General features: G+C 41.1%; 1 protein-coding gene across 1 annotated transcript; it reads left to right on the top strand.

Annotated features, from left to right (window-relative positions):
• Window positions 1-5,390: 5,390 nt before the first annotated feature.
• On the top strand, window positions 5,391-25,499 carry GHRHR (growth hormone releasing hormone receptor; the record flags this gene model as incomplete). Its single annotated transcript, XM_082292904.1, has 13 exons — window positions 5,391-5,447; window positions 9,071-9,176; window positions 9,741-9,848; window positions 11,040-11,140; window positions 14,992-15,089; window positions 16,515-16,647; window positions 17,534-17,687; window positions 18,899-18,959; window positions 19,065-19,134; window positions 20,667-20,758; window positions 21,249-21,378; window positions 23,427-23,468; window positions 25,377-25,499. The coding sequence occupies 13 exons, from the start codon at window positions 5,391-5,393 to the stop codon at window positions 25,497-25,499; spliced, it is 1,275 nt and encodes a 424-aa protein (XP_082149030.1).
• Window positions 25,500-26,380: the final 881 nt, after the last annotated feature.

Genomic DNA, 26,380 nt, shown 5'->3' with positions numbered 1-26,380 from the left:
CCGGAGCAAAACCCGCGGAGCCGTCCAAAATGGCCTACGGGAGGGTGAAATGGCCGCACTGCCCTGAGCAGCTCCGCTGAGCTCTCAGGGAAAGCTGCAGCTTGCTAAGCTAAACCTAGCACTCCAACAGCTTACCATCATAAGTATTGCTTTATGCAGGAAATAATTAATTCCCTCATTTATACACCCAATAATTTTCCCCTTCCTTTCTCTGGTATTGAGACAGCACTGACATCATTTAGTCACCTTGTGTAGCCACCTCAACCATTTGGTGCTTTTTTGGAGGCCTGTTGATTTTTGCAGCTGTTTCTGTCATATTTTATCCTGAAATTATTAATGTACAAAGGGAATTAGTTTCCTTCTCTGATGTAAGGCACTGGTTGAGGATGACTAGCAGGTAATGATGAATTATGAATTTAAGGACCATTTTTAGAACTTGCAAGGTCCTAATGAACAACTAATTAGAAGAGAACTGAGAGAGAAAGATTTTGGACCACACAGTAATCATCTTCCAGTATTTCTGCATCCAAAAACTTCTGGTTTTTTCTTTACCCCCTTAAGAGAAATGTTAAATGAAGAACTCAAATGCCAAAGTCGTGTGTCTGGAAACATCACCTGATGGGCACCTGCCCTCTCCTAAGACTGGCCCCTCTCCCCTACCAGGGGCTGCCTTCTCTCTTCCAATGCCTGCACTTACAAGGTGCCCTGGGGAACTGGTTCTACTGGGGAAAATAAAGGTTTATTTCTCGTCTGGATCAGCTCCCTGCTCCAGTTCCCAGCAATGCCCACAAATAGCTGTGGCAGGGAGAAAGCAGCCCAAAAGAAGTTGAAATGGTAGGGGGAAGAATTGCTAGAGCACTGTGTGGTCAAGTGGCTGTGCTATAGCCTTGCTGCCAAAGTGGAAAATTATCCCAGTGGAAATAAAATCAGTCAGGCACACTGGTACAAACCCCCAATGTACAAGTGCTTAAAGAGATTTAATTTCACTTGATAAAGAGTTAATGCTCTACGTTTTGCACTGTTTGGACAGCTTCAGTTGAAATCCATTAGCTCATTTCATACATGATATGAGTAAAACGATCAACTCTTACACTGAAATGAAGAATTAATTTGACTGTTTGATTACCACTATGCATATTTTTAAACTTAAAAATGGTAATTCAAGGCCTCATTTATAAAGCTTCTTTAAGCTCTGGGTTGTGTAAAGTTTCAAACATTTCCTTTTTTCCTCAGAAATGAAACATTCATCTGTCACGTCTGCACAACAAAACTGCCTATTCTTGGAGCTGTGGTTAAATGACTTAGGTCCAGCCTTCCTCCTCCCCTCCCCTCCCACACCTTCCCTCTAAATTTCAATAGTATTAGAGCTGTCATGGCAATAAGAGGCTCTGTAAGACAATGGTGGAGACTGAAATTTCATTTTATTTCTCTGTAGATTTGCCCCCAGTGTTACAAATTTCACCACAGCAGTCTGTGCCCATAGGGGTGACCTTGGTAGCCCACAGAAGCATTCCTGGCTCCATTCTCACTTTGGACTCTGCTAGTTAAATTAATGACTTCAAGAAAAACGCCACCTGTAGCTTTTTTTCTCAATGTTGAATTCTAATACCTTTTTTGGGGCAGGTTCCTTGGGAAATATGAAGCTGCAGCAATGTCATCTCAGAATCTATAACTGTTTAACTCATATTGTTTGCTTTTAGCTTTGGAAGATCCATGGGGTTTATATGTCAATGAAATAAGTTGTTAATGCCTTTTTCAGTTAAATTGTGAAATAAAAATTTAGAGTATTAAGGTTTCCTCCATCTTTCCATCATCATAAGACAACTAAAATAATGAATTGTGGACTGGTTTAGATTGAAAGGAACCTAAAAGACCATCCATTTCCACCCCCTGCCATGGACAGGGATACCTTCCACTATCCCAGCTTGCTCCAAGCCCTGTTCAGCCTGGCCTTGAACATTTCAACTGTGGATTAATCTATGAGTAAATACCTTTGTAAGTACAAGAGCTTCCCCAGAGAAATTCTGGAAAACCCATTCCTGGAAGTATTGAAGTCCGCCTTAGATGGGGCTTGCAGCAACCTGGTGATCTCTAAGGTCCCTTCCAAGCCAAACCTTTCTGTGATTCTATGATAATGGAGGGGTCTTGTAGAGGGAGAAAAAGTGGCAGAAAAAACTCAAGAGGTTTCTATAAGTTTTGGGATGCTGCTCCATGTGTAAGGACAAGAGTGAAGAAACAAGGGTGGCAGGGCTGGGAGGAAGCAACAAGTTGTTGTGAAATCAGCCGGTGTCTCATAAACTACACAAACTTTTAACACAAACTAAAACCATTCCTCAAAAGGCTGCAAGAGAATCCTTGAGAGAGCTGTGAAAATGTCAGGTTTTCACCTTTAGAAAGCTCATGGCAGGAAAAGCAGCTCCTTTTACTGCATATCCAGTGTCTCCTCTGCAGCTCTGCCATCCTGAAGGCAAACTGCCACCACTAGAAAACTTGGCAGAGGAGCTGCTGGAACAGGGAGTGTGTTGATGGTGGAGGTGATGAGTGGAGAGAAGATGTAGTACTTACTGATCTACTACGTGCCTGCCTCTGCTCAGGAGGAGTGTGGGAGCAGGCCTGCAGAGGTGGTGGTATTCAAGGACTGGTAGGAAGTGAGAAGTTTGTGCCTGTGGAAAACTGGTCCTTCAGATGTGCTTTTATGGTGAAACTAAGCAGCTCAAAGTCCTGTTGGTTACTGTGGAAACTTTTTTGTTTAAATGTAAAAAAAAAAAGAGTAATTTTAATGGAATAATAATAAAAAAAGGACCCATAAGCCCATTATTTTCTTTTAGATGTGTCCTTCTCCTTAACCACAAACAGCTGGAAATTTGCACACAACAGCGACAGTAGGAAGGAACTCATTTTAATGGAATGTCTGCTCTGGAGAGTGGCAGAATAAGGCTGAAAATACAGAAAAGCCAGGTTTTCCAAAATGATCCATGGTGATCAGAGTTCCTATATGGTGGATTTCAGCATAAGACCCCTTCATACCAATATTTACTCTGCCTGAAAAATGAAAACCTTTTGAGATATCTTACACTGGGCTTTGTGTTCCCTGGTAGGATGAAAAGTGGCAGGCAATGCCTTCTGTGGTTTTTATAGGCATGACTTCAACAGCACTGAATAAACACATGGAAGGTTCAGATGTGGTGGCTGAAATGGAAAATTCTAATGTGGACAGCAGAAGCTTACTCAGAGGCAGGTTATTTTTCTAATACATGGACCAAAAAAGTTCATCCCTGTGGAATGGGAGATGTTGCTCCTCTGGAACAGGGTCTGTTTGTGATCCTTTGTCAAACACCAGTGGGAATGGCTGTGGGGTGCATGATCAGCAGACAATTTGTGGGACAGCCTAAAGGTTATTAACCTTTAAGCACTGATAAAAAAACCTGACAGATGCTCAGCCAAAATTTGTTCTTAAATATGCAATCTCTTTGGGAGGGAGGGGAGAGAGAATGTATCTGAATGTATCTGAATTACAAGCTTGTGATGACATCTCTGGTCACGATGGTTTTATAAAATTTTCAAGGGTTATAACAATACTAAATGTTTGTAAGACAGCTAAAACTCCCTGTTGTAGTTTCACTACTGAAAGCACTTTAAATTCAGCACAACCTGAATATTTGCACTCTCCTCAAATGCGACAACAAGGTAATCAAGAAAATGCAGGTAAGAACTGAATCCTGTCATCAAACATTATTTTGAAGGTATGTGTGATGGTAAATTAAAACTCTGTAGCTTTAATTTCTCTTACCAGCTTTTTTTCATAACTTTACCGACTGAAAAAGTAGATTTAACAGTACGGGGTGAAATTTTTCCATGTCACACCTCTGCGGGGAAATCTTGCGGTTCTTGAGATTCTGTAGCTTCTGAAATGAGTTTACGAAAAAGTATGAGATTTGCCCATGATAAATACATTTACAAGTGTTCATTTACCAGTCTAGAGCTTCATCCTCTGCAATGAGCTGATTAAAAGTGACAGGAACACAGCTCCAATTTTGTTTTAGACAAGCCTTTGAAAGCTTGCATAATTAAGGCGAAGTATGAGGCTTTAGGGGAAAAGGAAATAAACCCTTAAGCACACACTGCAAGGAAAACTTGCCAACTTCAGCTCTCCGATGACACTTTCTTGCATTGGATATGCCCAGTTCCCTCCCAGACCCAACCTACAACCAAGTCCTGGAGGCTTCATCCCCACAGACATTCCCAACTGTAGATGCAATTTCAGTTCCTCGTAGCTGTGGTGACTCTGGGAGGTGGGAGGCTTCTTTGCAGGCTCTCAGCATTTCCACAATCTGTGTAGATAAGCAGTCAGAAGACATTTGAAATAATTGAAGAAAGATGAGCAGGTTTGAGGGACAAAGCAGTGCCAGAGATGAAAGCAGAGTTGTAGCGTGGACCATTGTGGGAAGTTGAGAATTGGGGTTAAGAACTGATTTTAAGGAATGGCATGATATGAGAATAGAAGAGCAGAGAACAATATTTGAAAGGAATTTCATATCTTGTGTCTCTGGTCTTGCAATGTTAACATTTGTCTAATGTCGATGGGGAATTCGAAGTCCATCAAGATGGTACAAATTGATAGCAAGTGAAATACATTTTCCTTTAATGCTGAGTGAAAATAGGTATTTCTGCAGTGGTATTCACCTGGCCTGCCTTGAAGCTCAGTATGAGATGAATGAGCTGAGTACAGTATTTCTATACTTTGACTAAAGGAGTTGACTCATTGACATTTAGACACTGAACCTTCAGAAGTCTGAAGCAAACTGGGAAGGATCCGGTGTGAATTTTGCCTTCAAATCAAAGGCCAGTCATGCACACAGCAAAATTTGTGTTCACATCCTTGTTAATAGGCTTTGGTTTTGCATTTTGAAGTGTAGCACTGTGGTCATCACACTGCAGAAAAACATGCAGATACACTGGAGCCACACTAAGAAAAATGTTTCATTAAGAAAAATTGACAATACCTGTTAGGAAAGGTTTTCTCTTATGCCAATCATGTTGAATTACTATGGGACTAACAATATTTAGAGCTGTCCTTCCCTCCTAAAACGATTTTATATTAAAAGAAAGAAATGAGTCTTGCCAGGAGGGTAGAGAATTCCCATAATCTTGGCATTGGTCACTCAATTCATCCAGTCCAGTCTTTGAGCAAAGTCAAAAAGTTGGAAAGCTTAAACACAGCGTAGAGAATTGTTAATATTTATCTCCCACTTCACATCCCTGTTACGTCACTTCTCTGCAAAAATATAAATGCTTCAAATCAGCACCTGAGAGGAGACAGAGAAGTCAAAAAGCAGGAGAAAGATGCTAAGAGAGGCTGAAGAAGTGAAGTCTGGCTTTTGCTTTGGAACATGAACTCTTGTTCTTTATACCACTGTGCTCTGCACACCCTGAGTCTGGCAGTGCTTGTAAGTAATTGCATGGAAAAAAAAAGCTTTTACTTCATTGTGTTTCAATAATTGTTCATTTCCTTGTGGGAGCAGATGGTCAGATACAGATTTATTTTTTAAATTTTTTTTTTGTGAGTCTCTTTTCTCTCTATTTGCTTTGGATTCCAGTTAAACAAGGCAAGATGCAATGAAAAGTGTGAAAAGCAGCAGAAGGGACCCACATTGTAGGATCTTTATATCAGTTTATTTCTCTGCTTTCCTATGACACACTCAGTAAAGAGAAACACATAATTGGCAGAAACCCTTATTTTGTGTGGGCATTAAAAGACAGTGACAAAGAATAAGAAACTGGAGGAGGACTGTTACACCAGAGCAGCTGAGTTTTGATAGAGTTTTCTTTAATTTCAGGTTATGCAGGTTTTTTTGTTACAATTTCATCTGCCTTGGTGGTAGCATTCATGTCATTTGGTGTGTGGACAGCTGAGATGTTGCAGGTAACAGAGGAGTGGGACCAGCAGGGATGCTTAGGCCAGATTTAGAAAGATCCAAAGCCATTAAAAAGCCCAGAGGTCTTGGTGATATTTCACTTTGGACAGAGATTGCCAAACCAAGATCCAGGATCACAGTGATATCAGGAAAAGCTTGTTCAAACTGGGGGAAGGATATTATCTTTGCTTTTGAGAATAATCACATTTTCAGCATCTTCCCTTTGTGATGCCTCCTCTATATCCTTTATCTTTTCTTCTTTCCTGGAAATCTCTTCTCTGAAGGAACATTTCAGGAGGGGTGGCACAGCAGCTTGGTTTTTTGTGGACTGAGAAAAATAAACCACTGTGAAATGACTGAACAGATTTTTTTCTCATGTGAAACAACACATTCCTTTGTATCACCTGTGTGACAAACCCACTTCCCTGTAGTAGGAGTAGATAAATGTGGTTGGTCCTAAGTTGAATATCAAGATTGAGTGCTAATGGTTAAAATATGACTGAAGGTCTCTGTAAGAACCTGTCTCATTTACCCAAGAGAAGCAGAATTTTCTTCTGCAAAGTTGGGTTGCTTATTATATGATTATGGATTGATCAAAACCCAGTTTATGTGTTAGTGTATAATAAAAATTTCCTAACATGTGTTGCATATTAGAGGATAGGTAAACAACCCTTACTTGAGTATAAAATGGTGGAAAACCAGCCCTCTGTTTTTGTTGTTGGTGTAATTTGATCATATGTTTCCCCTGGAAGAGCTGAACTCAGCTTCTGGAGAGGTTTGGATTGCTTAAGAGACTGACTCTCATCTCCTTAAACTGAGGGTCTGCTGGAAGTAGTTAAATGCTTTAGGGGCATAAATATACCTAAAACACAGCCTGGGAGTGGAATAAATCTTTTTAGTTTATTTTACCTGAGTTTCTGTCATATCAGATCTGGCACTCGGTGTCTGCTCAAGCAGTGAGTGATTAGTTCTGACTTGCACATAAACTGTGACAGCATCTCCTAAGGTCAGTTCTTCTTGAAGGAAGAGGCAACAATTTAAATACCAGGTCTTGATCAGCCTCATCTTTTTATTTGAGATGCACGTGGTAAAGTGTTCTCACAAGTCTGGAGACTTAACAAGAGGAAAAAAAAACTTTCCTGGACTGGTGGATGAGCCAAACAAGCTTTGCTCTTGCCATGAACATGTCAGAGAGCAAAGAGAGTTTTGACAGGCAAAATCTAGCAATGCTTTTTGCCAAGAGAAATAATTTAGAACAGTGCAAATGGGTGCATTTCCTCCTTCTGAGGTTTTTCCAGGCACAGTTCACTGGACCAAGAGAATGTTGTAAAAGAGATTTTCAGTAAATGGTTTGACTGTTTTTTCTACTGACTAATAAAGCTACTTCTTTCAATAGCTGTCATACTCCATGGTTAGGGAGGTTTCCTGTATTTATTATGTGGGGTGACTACAAGGGGGAAAGAATATATGTTGGCATGAAAAGAGGCATCAAGACAGCAAAGATTTTCAAGACAGATGTCAGTTTTCTGTAATTCCGCCTGACATTGCATTTCTTAGTGAAGAGGAATTGAGGGGCTCCCTAGACCTGCTGATTTTACTGATCTGGATGACAACCTGGGACATCCCACACATCAGATCTCCACCTCTTCGGGCAGGGCAATGTCTGTGTTCTGCTCCATCCATCCACTGTTACCCTGCTCTCACACACACCAAACTTCAGTCAGCCTCGTGAAGGAGCCCTGCTTTTCACTGCTGCCTTAAACTGATCCATGGCACTGCTGTCTGCAAATCTGGCAGGAAAACCACATCCTCCGAAAAGTGCAGTAAATGGGGAGCAGATGATCTTGCGGGGCATCCATGTGGAGATACGACATTTTTAACCACCAGGGACCAAACCTCAGAAAAACAAATGCTGTGTAATTAATCCACCCCTCTTCAGCAGCCTGAGAGCCTCAGATTTTTGGTCCATATGCATTTCAAATTCTCTGCAGGCCAACATGAGTCGTGGACATTAACATGAAGGGGAAGCACCAGCTTATTGGGATGGATACAATCTGCCCTCTGAATGAACTGAAAGCCAGGGAGTTATTTTCCAAACTCCCTGAATATTAATCTTCTCTGGGTGGAAGAAAGCTGAGCCATATGCCAGCCACCTGTTCACCATGCAAGTCTCATCCTGGGTTTAGTTTCTGTTTTGTCTCCGTGTTTTTATGTCTATAATCACACATGCAGAGCACACCAGCACCAGTGGCCAGGACGTAGAGCTCAGAGTCAGAGTGTCTCTGATAACAACTGATCTTCTGGGACTGGGGACAGTGTGTATGGCAGGACAAGGCACATTTTGTTTTCTTTGTGTGAAATAGTCCTGTGCACTCCTGCCCAGTGGGTGCATCCTCAGCAGTCTGGCTGTAACAGCCTGTGCAGACTTTGTCCTTTGCTGCCCAAAGTTCTCTGGATGCCTTCAGATCCTCTTGTGATGTCTGTGTATGTCTAAATAAGGACCAAACAACTGAATATTTCCTGCTGTTAAAACCCTGGGTCTCACTTTTTTTCTTTACACCATCATACCAAACCAACAAATGCTTTGGTGCAGAGTGTTTTTTTCCAAAGAAAGGAGTTTTGCCTCCCACCCTGTGTAAAGAAAGGCAGATGGTAGAAGGGAGAGAACAGATTCACTCCTTTTGGAGTGAAGAGCTCTTTCAGGAGACAGTTTTGCAGTAATTTTTTGTGATTTCAAGATGATGTTTCTTTGGAGGTTGGCAGGGACTTGTTTGTGCATAGGTTCTGCAGCATTTCCTGCAGTGCTGAGCCCTTCACTGTTGAGAAAAGGAGCCTGATCAAGTGCAGTGTGTTTTTCTGGGCCCAGATTTAACAGGGTCTGGCTAAAGTTGGGTGTAAATGGGTCCTGCACTCAAACTCAGGCCCTAGCAAAGAGATCTTTTATTTTGAATGTAGCCAGAGGAATTTATAAACCTTCCAGTACAGAGCTGTAACTACCAGCTTGTGTAGAGGTAGTGGCAGCCTTTGGATGGAAACCCTAAGCACAGTTTTGTGTCCTTAAACCGGCCCTGTTAGCTGCAAAAGTAAGTCTGGACTTAAGATGAGATCCCACCCAACCCCTTCTTACCAATTCCCCAAAACTCTTCTCCCTGTAGGTTGCTGGAAATGTCCACCCAGAATGTGATCTGATGGTAGAGCTGAAGAAAAAGGAGTCTGAATGTCTGGAGGCCCCACAAGAGCATGGAAATTCAACGTCACCAGGTATCCATCCGTGTGTGAGGGATGAAGAGAGGGAGAGGGAAGGGACCCACTACCAGAGTGAGGACACAGCCAGGCTGCAAAGCACAGGAGGGTTTTATTTATGGTCCCACATGCTGTTGTCTCATCCGCTCTTCTTGCATCTACTCCCATTCCTTCCAATTCTTTTCTTTTTTCCATTGTCTTTCACATTCAAATATGGACAGTCAATTTATCAGAGTCAATCCTTGTGTCCTTGTCCAATTCCTTGGCATCATGCTTGCTTGTTTGGGAGGCTGTGTTGATATTTAAAAATAGGGTACCTGCTGAACAATTACAGCGATCTGACCTTTCTTCCAGCATCACTCTTCATTTACTGCATCATTTCTGAAAACTCACCTCAGTCTAACGCAGGGGTCTAACTAAAGCACTCTGGGGGTGTTTATTTCTCATAATAGAATAAAAACTGTGGCTAAACTATTTTTATAAGATATGGAAGTGGTGGAGTGGCAAAGTTTAAAAAGGTTTGGGGTTTCATTTTGCTCAAATATAACCACGCTTAAAAATATATTTTGCTCTCTGTCTGAGGTTGCAAGAGAACTTGGGACAAATTGCTGTGCTGGCCAGAGGCAGATGCTGGAGAGATTCTTGCCTTACCGTGTCCAAACATCCTCTTTCACTTCATGAAGGAGCCAGGTGATGTCCTACCATGGTTGTACTCCTGTTGCATTTCTGGCCAGAGCATTTCTAAAAAGGGAGGGTGAAGACAGAACCTTTCATGTTCCCATGAGATGGCTCAAAGCACTGCAAGGATTTTAGTAGGATCTGAGGGGCTTTCGCAGTTCTTCTCATATTTTGAGGATTATTCGTAACTGGATTTGATTTCCATAGTCTCTGATGAGGTCCTGGATCAAAAAAATACTGAAATAAATGGAGCGATTCCTTTGGTTTCCATGTGCTTTGGGATCAGTTTGTTGCATGACTTTCCTACAAGGCTCATCTGGAGGCTGTCTAGGTCAGAACTTAAGGTTGGGGTTTCTTGAGATTTATGCAGTGATTAGTGTGGGATGAAATGAAAGGCAGAGGAATGAACAACGTGATTGCTCTTTAAGACCAAGGTTGGAGATACAAAGCAGAATTCAGGCCTTGGAGCAGCCCATGTGTTGCAAAACTGCAAACTAATGCCTTTGTGCCTGCTTCCTCTCTGGGTGAGCATGGCCAGGAACAAACTGTGAGCCCACAAGGAGCAAACCACCTTCCAGGAAAGACCTGGATTTGGCAGTTCCACAAGAAAAAGAAACTGCAAAGCCCAACCTCTGCCTTGCCCAACACATGCTAGTTATAAACGAGGGATAAGGAAAATCCCTTTCATCTGTGCACATTCATTTCCTGCCCTGGGATTCTCAGAATTATCCTTCATCTGACTCATAAATCTTTGTTTTGGAAGTGTGCTATCCTCATGGAAGGGGCTGCTTATCCCAACTTCTGATCTGCTAGGGAAGAGTAAGCCCCAGGGGAGGTGGGAATGAGAAGCGTTGTGAAGAGCGAGAGTGAGAAGTGAGGAGAAGAATGAGAGTGTTGTGCAGAGCAGAAATTTATGGAGCAGTGCTTCCCAATCTTCTCCAATGTGCTTGATAAAATTCTTTCCCTAGTCCTTCCAACCTCCAGCCCTGTCTCCCTTCTTCCCCTTGCTTGTCTATAAATAAAATACAAAGTTTTATATCTGATGACCTGAATGTACATAGAAAAATTGTGCTACCAACTCTTGGAGATTCTAATGATCCTCTCCTCCTGGTACAACCTTGTACCAGCCAGAGGTCTTCTCCTTGTTTTTATTTTCCATATTATCTGGTTCTTCATTGAGAAAATGAAATACTTCTGTTTCAGCTGGGATGGTAAAAAGAAACTGCACAAAAAAAGGCTGGTCTGACCCATTCCCTCCCTACCATGTGGCCTGTCCTGTAGAAGATGAAATTCCTCTTGAAGAAGTAAGTTTAATTACATAAATATATGTGAGTGGTGTGCTGATGTCATAGGAGTCCTTTCTATTCCTGAAGGTCACTGCAGAGGGAGACTCAGAAGACACTGAAATTTCTTTCTAAGTATGGAATATAACTCATTTTTTTACTCTGGTGTAGTGGTTTGGTCCAAAATACTCATTACTGTTTATCTGCTGTGAGATAAGAATTAGGAGAAATGCAAAGCAGGCACCAAACTTGAAAGAATATAAAGTTTATTAACAGACCTAAAAGAGGGAAGAAAAAAAAATTATACCACCTTCAGAACTCTCCTCCTCCCCCCACCTTCCTCCCTTCTCCCACTGACAATGTGAAAAAACAACCCTTAAGATGTTCAGTCTGTTTACCACTTCCATAATAACCTTGTTCAGTCCATTTAGAAAGAGAAGTCTCTTCTTGCTTATGCTATGAAAGCAGTATCACAACGAGACAGCCGCCCACTTCCAAATATCGTTCAGTCCATTTAGGAAGAGGAGTCTCTCTGCCTGCGTGTGAGTCCCTTCCCACGACTTGCAGCTTTTCCCGCAACTGCTTTCGAGGGTCCACTCTTGAAGTTTTTTGGGGTACAATTTTAAGGTTGAGCCGTTCAGAAACAAAAACAGAGGCCCTTCTCCTTCCCTGGGAGCAAAGGGTCTTCCTCATCTTCATCGTTAGGACTATCTCTGGGAGCATCTCTAGGGACTGAGGTTTTCTCCTTTCCCGTTTGGAGCAAAAGTCCTCATCTGGTTCATCTCTCCCTGTCCAAACTTCTCGTGAAATTACAGCTGTGTCAGCATCTGCCTATCTCAGCGCAGGTGCTTTTGCTTACGAGTTGAACACTCCACCCCCCATATCTTCATGAAATTACAACAGGATACTCTGATATATCATAGCTTCACAACAGAATTTCAGCTTTAAGCATCTCCTCTCTCTCTTCCCTCAGGTTTCAGCTCTTCACAGCAGTAAAAGGGTTAACCTCACCTCGGCCTTGCAGCTTTGCAGCTGGAATGTTGAATGTTTCTTATCGCAGTGGAGAGGGGGGAGAGCCGAGCCGCTCCGGCTGCCCACGGCAAGGCAGTGGGGGGGGTTCCATGGCTGGAACAGGTCCATGGCTCCAGGATGGCCGTGGCCCGGCCCAGCCTGGCCCAAGCAGGGCCTGGCCGGGCCCGCTGGCCCCCACACGGGGCCCGCAGCCACCTGTGCCAGCGCCGGAAACGAGAGAGAGCTTGGAGGGGGAGTTTGCCTATTCTTAAATGTGGATCACAGAGGTGTTCACAACTTTAAGTGGCTTAGAGAATTGTCCATATTCAAACTGGCCAGCTGATAGGTTCTATCAGTTCCCAGAGGAAACTGTAAGCACCCCTTAGCAAGGACGTCCCTTCCGGGACTATGCTTGCTAACCTATGACATCTGGCCACCTATTTTGGAAAATAACTAAGAATGTTTTATTATTCAGGTGTAACAATAGTAAAGCCAACTACAAATACATGGGTATAACAGACAGACATGTATCACAAAATGTTCATAAAATGTGTATTAAGACATTCCAGTAATATCAGTCAGCAAGATGAATTTGTACTCTCACAGCATCAGTAGAGCAAATGTGCTGTTATCAGACCTCTGTTCCAAATTCAGCAATATCTGAGGACAAGAGGGGTCTTGGCTGTCTCGTCCTGCATGAAGTATCTAATTCAAGAATGAAAAAAAAGTCCCAAAAATCTTTGTAATCTCTGTAATGCAGATTAGACTTTGACGTATTTCTTCAGCCAGATTTTCAGTGTTGGTGATATCTCGCGGTTACATGCACAGGGACAATATAGTGCTTGATCACTAATTAATAAGGGTAAGAACATGGTTCATATCACCATGGGGATACATTGCCCAGGTTTCCCAGAGAAGCTGTCCCTGCCCCATGCCAGGAAGTTGGAGGGGGCTGGATGGGTCTTGGAGCAACCTGGGATAGTGGAAGGTGTCCCTGCCCATGGCATGGGGTGGGACTGGATGTTCTTTAAGGTCACTTCCAACACATTCTGTGATGATTCTATTATTTTACCTAGAGGAAACTCCTCAGTTGTAGGGTTATCCACTTAAAGAGTTGATTATTTTCCATGTTTTACACGTCTGGTTTGTTGCCAGCTATGGTCAGCCTAGCCCAGCTTTGATGTTTCTCACGGAGTGGTGCATCCAGGCTTCCTGGCAAGCTTTGGAGCTCTGAGGTACTTCTGTGAGCTCTGGCTGGAATTGTGCACAGTCAGGGATTTGGGTAATCATATACAGCTCACAGTTCATCCACTACACGAAAAACCCCATTGTGCCTGGTTTCCACCCCATTTAACTTCAATGATCTCAAAAAAATACCGTGAATGTCGGAGCTAATCACTGCACCATGGATCTGTATTAGTGCTTTGGTCAGGTGGGAGCTTTCCAGGGATATCTCTTGGCTATCCCCACTTACTGCATTCACACTGAGAGATGCTCTCAGAAAGGATCATCTGGCTTCTTAGGGATAAATCTAAACTGGAAGGCAAATTCAGGGTGCACTTACTGTGCTCTGACCAGAAAAGAAAGTTCGGCCCATGGAATTAGGCTATGGATAGTCAGGAATCTGGACACATGGATGCAGGGTGCTCAGCACCAAAGGATTCACTCTACAAATCCAGGGGTGGGAAATAGATGATATTTAAGGTTCCTTCCAACCCCAACCAGTCAGGGATTTATGATTCCATAACCTGCTCTTGCTAAGGCAGGTGTAGTGATCCTTTTTGTTGGTCCCAGAATCCAGTAAGGTCTCATTTTCCAAAGACTTGAATTGTCTTCTGAGAGTGTTTTCCTTCATTAACTATAAAAGAAAAAGAATGAGAAGAAACAGGATTGTACTAACAATTAAGCCAATCAGTCCTGTGGCCAGGTTCTTCTTGTTCTACTGCAGACTCATATCTCGGCAGCTAATTTTTAAGCACCTAGATAAATTAAATAAACTCTTCTCAGTGTCAGTCTTATAATGCCTAAAGTTCCGCTTAAGGCTAAAAGTGAGCATCTCCCCTTCCCCAAGTGAACTGCAGGAATGCACTGCACAGCTGTGTGGATTTTGGGTTATAAAAACATTGAAACAGGACCCAAGAGACAGACCATGTAAGACTGGAATTTGATTTGCAGCCTAGAGCTTATTCATTCTGTTTTCTACTTTCATCTGTGAGAGTTGAAGTCAACTTATCCTCACTCAGGGATTGTGTCTGACAGAGGAGCCACTTAAACAGAAATGGATTTTGACTGACATTCCAACTGAGCAACAGTTGAGTTTGACAGCCAGAGAAACAGAGGAAAAAACAACCCCAGAAAAAAACAACCCAACTCAACACAATAAAAAATGAAAGGAAGAATAGACAGCAAAATTGGAAGTAAGGAAAGTGGAGAAAAATAGAGAAAGGCTGACAGAATTCTGTGTTCATCATGCTGCCAGCAGAATTGTCCTGCTACCGCTGGGGAGAAAATGTGGTAGAACATACAGCATTTATAAAAATTGCATAAGATTTTTAACAATGCCTTTCTGAAGGACTGGTGTTGGTTTTTATGTTTTAATGAATGAGCTTCCAGCCACCCTGATCAGTACGTGTTTCAGCATCAGATTGGGCTGTATCCACACAACTGTGGAATGGAACTTCACAAAAGAAACGTCATGAGGATTTAAGGTGAATTTTACTGTGGGATTTGAAGAGGGGAAAAAAAGGCAGTCAGGGATGTCAACAGAATGGAAGAACCAAACAAAGCAAAACTGACAGAATCAGTAAAAAAGCTATCATTTAACAGCAACTTGTGTGACAAATCATTCTCTTCTTTTATAGCAATCCTACTTTTCTACTATAAAGATCATCTACACCGTGGGATACAGCGTGTCCATCACCTCCCTCATCATTGCTGTGACAGTTCTTATTGCATTCAGGTAAAGGTGTCCTCTAACCTCAATTCTTTTAATTTCTCAGACTGCAGAAGACAGCGTTAGACATAACAAAATAATACAAATAGAAATTCAGGTGAATAACAATAAAAAATTCCAGCCATGTTGGTTTAATAATATGAAACTGAAGCTGGAAATTACAGGTGATCAGAGAGAGTCAGGAATTAGAGGATTCAGATCTGGGGAATGAATCATGGCTGTCAATTGACAAAACTCAGCAACTCACTTTGATCCTGAAGAACCAATAGAAAAATTTAATTGCTTTAGGCTGGAATTAAGATATTTTTCATCAACTGTGTGGGCCTGCCTGTTATGGCTTCAGAGAATTTGTTAATAAAAGTATACACAAAGGACTTGATTCTGAATCAATGTTCCTATGACATTGCATAGATGACTATTGAAAAATTTACTACTAAAAACACGTTTTAAAGTTAGTCTCAGAATGTGGTCACATTTAGTTAGAATTCTCTCTTACTGAGTTATCCATCAATTAGGTATTTTCAGGTCCAATCTAGAGTATTTAAAGTATTTTACCATTTAACGTAGATTTAATGTTTGCTGACGTGCCATGTGGGATTTATTTCATTAATCTTTGTTTATTTCTGGTATTTCTGAGAGACAAAAAAAAAAAAAAAAAAAGCAAAAAAAAAAGCAGGAGTTTCCTTTATTATTATGCTGTGAGAATCAGGGTTCTCTAGGGAAAGTTTCTTGACCTCTGCTGGTTCCTAGTTCATGTCTGGAAGCCACCAGATATATTTATTGACATCCACTCTGACCTCAGGAAAACAAACCAGCCCAAATGAGGGGAAAGAAAGAAACAATGGACATAAGGACAAGTAGTAATAGGGAGGAAAAAGTCATAGTTAACAATGGGGTTGGCATTTGAGGCCAGCAATAAAATTCTGCACACTCTAGGTAAACTTTCAGATTAGGTGACCCTCAGATTACTGGGTCTGGATGGAATCCAGCTTTTAGTAGAACTTTAAGTGAAAATGAAGTTGAAGCTCTATAACGCCCTCAAAAATCTGTATTTAATAGCAGTCGAAATTTAATCTTAGTTAACGGGGAATTTAAGGTGGATGTGTAAATTGAATTTAAAGTAGATGTGCCAAATTGTTTTAAAGCTCTTTTGTGCTTTCACTTAATTCATCAAAGTAACTTTGGCAAAGTAAGGAAAAAACCCCTAAAATTGTGGATAACAAGGAGAAAGATTAAGATGTAGATTGTGGCTGAATGGCTTCACGTGAGGAAGTTTTCTGTCTCTCTCTGAAAGAACTCAGTGAATCAAAGTGTTCTTCCTAAATGTGTCTGGAAGTACCAGAGATGAAACATGGGCTTATTGCTTATTTTAATTACTGCCAGCACAGTTCAGTTAATTACCTCAGAGGGACTTCTCTTCTTTTCTTCCAGGAGGCTTCGCTGTCCCAGGAATTATATCCATGTGCAGCTCTTTTTTACATTTATCCTAAAGGCTATTGCCATTTTCATTAAGGATGCTGTCCTTTTCCAGGAGGAAGGCATTGATCATTGCAGCTTCTCTACAGTAAGCACATGAAAAGCAGGATATTGTGGTTGATGTTTTTATATGCCATTTATATATGGTTTCACTATTCATGCCTCTTTTTTACTACTTATTGCTTTTTGTCCTTCTAACCTGGCAATGAAAATTATATAATTCTTTTATTCAGTATATTTTACTTCCATGAATGTGTACTTTATGCCCTCCTATATTCTTAAAACATCAATTTGTGATGTTGCAGTACTCTAAATGAAATTTAGATTTTCACATAGCAACAAAGTAGTATCATTACACTGTTATGTTTCTATAACCTGAAGCCTAAAACTGAAGATCTTTGAGTACATCAAAGAACAACTTTTAAAGCTTATTCTTCTGGAAATGTTGGATTCCATGTTGTGGCTGAAAGCTCTGATCTGTAAACCACAAAGCACTCAAGGTACCAGGCAATCAACTTAACTTTCATCCAGCCCCAGATCTTGGCAGCGTGGCAATGATTTTCAAACAGAGGTTTAGGGGGTGGTTCTTCTGCATTTCTCACAGCCACACAAAATTCTAGAGCTGAGCATAAGGACAAAAATGGCTCCTTGAACCTTTGCCCAAGGAGCAATTGGCACTAAAGGTACACTCAAGGCAGTGCATTTGTGAGAGAAATCACAAACGCTTGGGAGCCACAGGTACATTTTTAATACAAGATAAAAAGCAAAATGCAGTGGAGGTTCCAAAGTGTTATGATGGTTAAAGCTTTATTATTCAGAAATCCATTTTACATTTGAAGCTCTCAGTTTAGACACCAGTTAATAGTGAGATCTTGCTCTTGGTAGAACTCAGCTACAATTACAGATGTCTACTCCATGGTCAAATCAGATGTATCCCCAGGCAATCCCTAAACTACAACTTTCCTGTTCTCTAGACTGAATGCAAGATCTCTGTGGTTTTCTGCCACTATTTCATGATGACCAATTTCATGTGGCTGCTGGTGGAGGCTCTTTACCTAAACTGCCTGCTGCTCTCATCCCTTTCTCATGGAAGAAGATATTTTTGGTGGCTGGTTCTCTTTGGCTGGGGTAGGTGTGGATTTCACAGGGCATTAGTAAAAGGCAAGATGTTAAACAAGGCTGTTCAGCCTGGAGAAGATAAGGCTTCACAGACACCACAGAGCTACTTCTAGGGATACAAGATAGCTGGAGAGGGACTTTTCCCAAGGCATGGAGTGATGGGACATGGAAGAAATTCCTTACTGTGGGGGTGGTGAGGTTGCCCAGGGAGGCTGTGGACTTCCCATCCCTGGAAGTGTTCAAGGCCAGGCTGGATGGGGATCTGAGCAACTTGGGACAGTGGAAGGTGTCCCTATGGGTTGGAACCAGGTGATCTTTAAGGTGCCTTCCAACCCAGGCCATTGTATGACTCTATGACTCTATGATTCCACGATTCCATGAGTCTATGGTTCCATGATTCTACGATTCCATGATCCATTCCCATTGAAAACACTGCATGTGGAACCCAGCTGATCTAACTGAAGTACCTAACCTGGAAATTGCTTCCATTTTATTTTATGTGCATACTAACAGAAAGCAATCAAGTTTTTCATGGCAATAAAGCCCCTCTGAAAGGGGTGGAAAATGATGCACATTTAAGAATGCACAGGAAGAGATCCTGTCTTAACCTTCTTCACCCCACTGAAAACACAGCTTCCTCTAAGGAGTTATCACAAACACCAGAGCACAATCTGCCTTGCTCCTGTTTAGTTACACAGTCTGGGAAAAGGAATTTTTTTTCCTAAGCAAGGATTTTTGTAGTCCTAGTATTTCTACAGCCCATCTTTTTTATTGTGTGAATAAAGAAGCTTTGTCCACTAAATAACAGGACAGGCAGTGAAACAGCAGCATCTTCCTCCTGATTTTGTTCTTGTCTGGAATAAATGGAATTGTTCAGACTTAGAAATCTGCAACCAAGTGGGTGCCCACAGAGTGTTGCTGTGTAAAGGAAAAAGCAGAGAACTAATCTGTGGCAGGCGAATGCACTTAGAGGAATTTTCTGGTTGGTTGAGGGAGGGAAATCCATGCCTGTTGTCACCCAAGGTTAAGGTAGACCTGACACCTCGGCAAACTGAATCACTTTTGGTGTTTTAGAGACTGAATGTAAAACAATTCCTGTTATAGGAGCTGACCCCAAAGGGTAATTCCAGCTCTCAAAAATGAGTGATCTGTGTCATTGCAGCAGAGTTTCAGTGGACAAGGCTTGGATTAATTCTATCTTTTGTTTAAATGTCTGACAGGTTTTCCAACACTTTTCACCCTTATTTGGATATTAGCAAAATTCTACTTTGAAGACACAGCGTAAGTCATCGTTTCCTACATTGTTCTATATTCTTGGGTAATACTTTTAATTGATTGCAGTCATTACATACATGTCTTTTTCTAATCTTACTGTCATGTTCACAGATGTTGGGATATTAATCAAGGCTCTCCCTACTGGTGGCTAATCAAAGGACCAATTATAATTTCTGTGGGGGTAGGTACTTCTGAGTTTGCTGATACTAAGTAGAAGAAAAAAAGACTTTTGAGTTAAAGTTGGGTTGCCGTTTGCTGAGTTGTAGGAAGAGGAATGCTGAATTTCTACTGTTGACTGCCTATGTCCAATGCAAACTGAAAAGTTTGTCTTTCAAACATTGAAACTTTCACAGAATTGTCAGTTTAGGTGAAATAAATAGCAAGTGAGTGGACTAAACCCTCCTTAAAATATTTGAAAACAAAATTTTAGCATAAGCTCAGAATAAGCCATACATTTTTGATACAAAACTTCCAAGGACAATAGGTTTCTGTTCAGAGCTGATAACAGTGATAACAGCTCTTGAGTCTGGCATTTATTGAATAAACTGATGGGCTTTAAATGATTATCATCGTTGATTACTCCCACAAGTCATTAAACCCAAGCAGTGTTTGAGAAAGTGAGTTAATGGATGACCTTAAGGCCAGCTATTAAAACCTTAATTTAACTGGAGGACAGATGCATGCAGATGAGGGATATGGAATCACAGAATGCTTTGGGTTGGAAGGGATCTTAAAGATACACACAAATGGCATGAGTGAAGAATCTCAGGCTGAATTCTGGTCAGAGCTTGCTGTGTTTCAATAAAATACTTAATTTCCTTCTATCTCCATTATTTCTTCTGCTGGCATGTACACAGAGCATCACTAATGGATAGAATGATGTTGGACTTTCTGGTAAAATGAGGACATTCTTAGGCAAAATTAAATGTTCAGGCTCACCTAAGGAAGAGCTGGTGTGTACAGACACAAAAAAATTCACAGGAAGAATCCCTCTGATTGTGGAAAACTGAGCAGCCTCACAGACTCCGGATAAAGCTGTGCCAAATTGCAATTGTAGAAGATTGGATTTCCAAGTTGGGATTGACCTTAACTACTTTGGAGCTGAGCTAATGCTCCTCAGAGGCTCCTTCAGAGCCAACAAAGGGAAATGGGCACTTTTGGCAAGTGATTCATCTGATTTAAAATAAATGTCTACCTTGGGATGAGGTGATCCATCCCCAACCCCACCTGAGGGTCTATTGACCGTCCTGGCTGGTTCTCCACTGACTGCAAAGGCAGAACAGGGTGATCAGCCCTGACAGAAATACCTCATTGTAGAGGTATTTAGGCAGATAAATTCCACTAATAATGTCTAGAGAGATCAGCAGATCAGTCAGAATTTAATACAATATTAATCTCTAAGGAGAATCCGACTGATATGAGCCACAAAAGGTAAAAGAGAGTCACACAAGCTATTGATGAAAATATTTTGCTGAACAAAGTGAAATTCTCAAGTTTTCATCTTCAGCCACTTCTTCAAGCAGGAATGCAACTTATTTAAATACTTGAATGCTGCCAACAGGAATAGCATTAATGACCTTACATTGAAACTGCACAAATTACACTATAACTGAAATTAAAAAAAAAACACAACCAGATTTTCACTGCAAAGTTTTACATCAGAAATTAACATTTTCTTTTTCCTCTCTCCCACTTCTCAAATACTGTGAACAGGTAAATTTTGTCCTATTCATCAACATCATCAGAATTTTGCTGAAAAAACTAGACCCTAGACAAATCAACTTCAATAACTCTTCTCAGTACAGGTAGTGTACGGAATAATTTTTTTAAAATCAATTATTTTGATAATAAAAAATTATGTAATCTTTTCTAAACAGAGAAGCACTTTCTCAGTGTCACAGATGGGCTCAGTTTAATTGGTATTAAATTTTAGAGATTCCCAACCTTATCCCATTCCAAAGGCAATTAGTCAAAGGGTGAGACTCAATTCACCTAATATTGGCCAATGGGATGCATCCAGATCAGCTCAGCTGTCTGCCTTCCAATTAAAATCAAGAGACAAGAAAAGCATTAATTGAATCTGAATTAGATCTCTTATTTAGGACAGGAAAAATTACCTTCTACAGCTGCCTTTCTCTGTATGAGAACTGTAAAGGAAGCCTGCATATTTATTTCTATTTTATATATTTTTTAATATAGATTAACTTCTTTTTAACTTGTGCTCACTACTGTGGCACACTGAGTGCGTTAGACTTTAAATAACATTAAGTTTCTTCTTCTCATGTCCTGTTCTAGACGTCTCTCAAGGTCCACTCTGCTTCTAATTCCATTATTTGGAACCCATTACATCGTCTTCAACTTCCTCCCAGAATATACCAGCCTGGGGCTTCGGCTTTACTTAGAGCTCTGCATTGGATCTTTTCAGGTAAAATTGCCACAGATCCTTCAGTTCCTTCTTAGTAGTTTTTCTGTTTTAGCCTTGTGTCCTCATGACAAGAAGTATTACACACAAATGATCCTTGGATCCTGAAACCAGTGTTTGTTCACAAAGTTCCTTGTTCTTTGCTGAGTTAAAATATCTGAAGAGGTGACAAATCCTACCTGGATGCAGGCTGGACTAAAGATTTTTGCAGATTTTGTGAACACAAGGCCAAGATCTCAGATAAGTGTGTAACTTGGATGGTGGGCCAAAGTCAAGCGTGGAAAATCTTTGCTACCAGTACTTATCCACCAGCCTTCCCTGACTTCACTAACAAGATCAAGCTGACTTGGGCTGATTTAAATCATCCAGAGGCAATTGAAGTTGTAGGTCCTGCCCCCTTCCTAATTCTTTGTCAAAGGATAAATTGACAATAAAACATCAACAGTGTTTTGTATGTGTACCAGCCCCACACAGGCTGCTGTCCCAAGGAATTCCACATCCCTTTCCCTCCTGCAGACATTGGGTTGATGCCCCCACCTTTCTGCATTGGTACTCAGGGCATGGACAGCTTGAGGAGCTTGATGCCAACAAGAAGAACTCCTGCTCTGATGTCCCTCCAGGTGGTTTTGCTCCTGGAGTTATGAGCTGGGCAGGACCCAATTTCCCTTTGCTCCCCTCCCTTTCCTGGTGCTTCACCTCGGTCCACAAGAAGCAGCCATGGGAATACCACCAAACCTCCGCAGGGAGCAGATCTTTCCCTGGATGGCTGCATGGGATCGCTTGTCAGGGAGCATCACCAACAATCCATGAGTTGTGCTGGTTTATTCCTCTTGAGGATTGAATCCATTGTGTCAATCCTGCCCAACAAACCCTGCCCATTAATCCCGACCCTCTGCACAGGGAGGGGACCTTCACTGAGTTAATGAACAGTTCAATGAATAAATTAATAGAATAAAAGGTTGAGGTGTTGAGCAGGATCTAGTCATGTAGGTCCTTTGACCTCCTAGGATTGTCCTGGGTTTATCTCAGTTCACAATCTTAACAAACACATTCAATAGGCCAGAATTCGGTCTCATCTGATACTCCACAAAGACACAGGATTTGACTGGAAAGCTGTGTGAGCTCCATCCATGAAGTCTCTGTTTTACATTCTTTAGAGTGCAAAAAGAATCAGCTCTCAGTGTGTTGTGCTGGAGAACGGACCACACTTTCATAATCATCAGTTACATTTGTGAATTCATATAGTGTTACTGATTTTGATGGAATGCCGCTACCTATTAATTTTCTCTTTTATAGTTTCTTTTCTTCTTTGGCTCTGTTTCGTGAGTTCTTTTACTCAGAGTTCGAATTAAAATGCAGGAGACTGGGAGTTTATCTTTGGACTTAAATGTTTATTATATCTTATCTATAATACAGCTGCACAGAGTGTGCCCCTAAGTTAACAAGGTGAAAATGGCCTCGAGTTCTAACTGACAAGGTCTTTTAAGGTCCAGATTACCCAATTATGGAATGCCAACTAATTTGTTTTTACTTATAATCCAATAGCTAACTATTCATGATCCACACTGCGGGTTTTTTGACCGAATACCAGAACACCCAGATTTGTGAAGAAGGAGAAAAGAAGAAGAACAAATCCACACCCCAAATCCTCCATACTGTTACATATATCCCATAAACCTAATTTTTCTACATCTCTACATATTCTACCCAGTGATATAACTTTTAACTACACAGCAACAACCTCAGTGTTATCACACAGTTTGGGAAACCTTTCCCAAGGCTTCAAGTCAAATGCAGTGTGCTTCTGAGGATCACTGTCTGTCAGCACTGAAAGGCTGAAATTCTCAGAACTCAGGGTTCCAACAACTACCAAGGTGATTATCTGGCTGTTCAGCTTTATTGGAGGTCCACAAATTATCTTCCAATTTCTAGCAATTCCCCCACCTATAGTGATACTCATTACTTCACAGAACCACCATGAAGTCAGATAATGCAAGTGGCTTTTTCAGGCTGTCTTAACCCTCAAAACTTTTTCTTCTGGTCTTTTCCAGGGGTTTATTGTGGCAGTTCTCTACTGTTTCCTGAACCAAGAGGTAAGGAAACACCATCATATACATCAGATATATCTTCTAAAAAACTGCTTTCCGTGGCAAATACATAGTTAACCATCATTTTCATACAAACTCATCAAATCTTTCATTTTCTTATGACTGTTAACATGGGTAACAATGTTGATGAATTTCATTTCAATTATCTTCATGAGAATGAAGCCATCTAGTGGAGAAATGAACTTTTACTACTTTGCTGCTCCATCAAGTATTTTCTATCCTTTCTGCACATTTTTGTCCTATAGCAGGGCTTGGAAAACCCTTGCTGATTCCAGATCTGAAAATAAAACTTGCTTCAGTGGTACAGGGAGATCTCCATTTACCAAAGGTCTATGTTTCAATTGGAAAGAATTTAAATGTATGAGCTTTGCCCAACAGTGAAATATTATTTTTTAGCATTTTTAATAGTCTCATGAAGTATCCCAGTATTTCTTCATGTTGATAAATCTCTTTTTCTGTTTAGAATATTTAATTCAGAATTTTACTGTTGATGGGAGAGGACTCTGACCTTTTAGCTTAGTGTCCAGGGCCATTTACACAGTCTAGATATAGTGATAGGAATGTATCTTAAATGAATTGTAAACATGAAAGTTTATCCTCCGTATTTTAGAATACGTTGAAACCCCAGAATTATCCCTTCTTTTCTGACTCCAGAGTAGCTGAGATTGCTCTTTTAGAATATGACTGGGATTCAGTTTCAGACTAACACTCCACTGAATTCTGTCTGCAGCTCCTGAAAAGGAGAATCCTGTTCCGTATATGCCCATCCTTCCCCCCCAAGAGAGGACATCCCCCCTAGAGTCAAAGGTGCTTTTAGGAGATGGTTCTGTCCCTGATCTAGACTCCCTGGACTGTATTGACTAAATCTTCGTTTTCCAAGTTTAAAGTCCAGGGCTGATTAAGCTTTCAAACAGTATTTAATCACCTACCTGTGCCACGGGCCAAACTTTCTGAATTCTATCAGAAATTTCTGAAATACTAAATAAAATATTTTAAAATATTTTAACAGTTCTTAGCCTTTTGGTCGAGTTTATGGCCGTGAATTATTGACTGCTCTAATGATGCTTGTGTTTAGAATAAGACTCCTGTCATTAGTTTATTAATGACCCTAATCCCTTCTAACCACAGACCACAGCTCTACATCCAGCTTCACTTCCCAGACACACAGCACTTCAATACAGAAATTCCCTTCCTATTAAACGTCTGGGGAGGCACATTCCTAATAAGAATCAGATGTGACAGGAGGATTTAGTGGGTGGCCTGGACCCACTCTGTGTTCCTGTGAACATGCCAGTACACGATATACAATGACACAGCTGTCAGCAACACACAGCAAATGGCTCCTGACTGCTGCTGGCTTTCCCCTCATCGTCTCTAATGGCAAAGCAGCATTATTTCCCAGCCACAAATTGGTGAATGCTGATTAAGAAACTTGCTGCAGATTATATTTGTCTAGAAGCAGATGGAAGCAAGACAACATCCCTTAGCAACTGAGGGAGAGCAGGCAATGTGCAGCAAATATGTTTAATTGTGTAGGCTATGTTGGTGAGATCGATTGTAGAATAAATATTCAAAGGAATTTAAAAAAAAAAAAGAGAAGGTAGATAAAAAAAGCTGAGAAGATATTTTAGTAGTGGAGAAATGTTACACAGTGCTAGAGACTTCAAGTTTAGTACTGACAGACGTTTAGAAGAAGTTTTCATCAGTGCAGAAAGATGGCCATGCTGAGACAAGATTCTACTTCTCCTTATCAGCTAAAACAGAAACTAACTTGGACAGAGATCTCTAAAAGCTTTTTTCTTTTCTAGCCACTCTTTCTGTCCTGCTTCTTTCCCACTGGTCTGTTCCCCAGCAGTATTCAACCACAAAATAGCCTTTTCCTTTGTTCCTGAGGTGCAAACGGAAATCGGCCGGAGGTGGCACGGGAAGAGATACGGACTCGTGCCAGTGTGGAGGAGGACCAGGTGGACTGTGCCATCCAGCTCTGGGGTGAAAATGACCACATCTGTGTGCTGAAAAGGGTCCCAGGACCTGGAGGGAAGAAAAAAACCAAACCAACCAACCAAACAATAAACAAACTAAATTGTATCAAATGTGACGACTGTGGTTTCTCCTGAGCAAGCTGGAGGAGGATCCACTTCTACAGTTCTGACCATGACGCTTCTTTTGCAGGACAAGCATTGCAGTGACAGATTAAACCCTGACTGACCGTCTAAACACAAAATAGCCCTCTCACTGATAACTCTGCATCACGGAAAGCACAAAAGAATCACCTATTCTGCTTCATTTCTACACTTTCACTGATAGAGCTTAGGCATGTTCACCAATAGCGCCCTCCGGTGACTCCATAGGTGACCACCTCTGGAAATCAGAATTCAATCCTCGTGCTATAGGAGCCGGAGTCTTATCTAGCTTGTCCAGTCTTCATCCATGTTTTGGTTCTGCAGACATGCAAACAAGAAGCCGAACATCTTAATAAACTCTAACACAATGACTAAAAGTCCTCTTGTGTTGTCTTTTTATATTGTCTCTTTAGTAGCAAAAAGATCCAATTTCACGATATAAGACTCTTAGGTTCTGAAGTTATTTCAGGAGCTCCAGGTTAGAGAAAAAGTAGCAGAAAGGGGAGGCATTGGGAAGGCCAAGGCTCCATATGATAATCATTAAGGAAATTCTTTGCAAGGAAATGAAAAGGAAAAGACAATTTTTGCACAGAAAGAGAATGAGACCCCCAGGAGATGGACCAGGAGACTGCTGGGAGTACTGCTAAATCTTTTCTTATGTGTGACTGGTTTTGCTCCCCAGTGTTGTAAAACATTCAGAAGCTTGAAAATAAACTTGGATTCCCAGTGTTTGTACTTCAGTGGTTTGGTTTTGGGGTTTTTTACCTCAGTGCT

The sequence above is a fragment of the Coloeus monedula genome, assembly GCF_965178545.1.
Source record: "Coloeus monedula genome assembly, chromosome: 1".
In the NCBI taxonomy this organism is placed as follows: domain Eukaryota; kingdom Metazoa; phylum Chordata; class Aves; order Passeriformes; family Corvidae; genus Coloeus; species Coloeus monedula.
The sequence above is the reverse complement of the archived record's forward strand: the minus strand, read 5'-3'. Positions and strand labels throughout refer to the sequence as shown.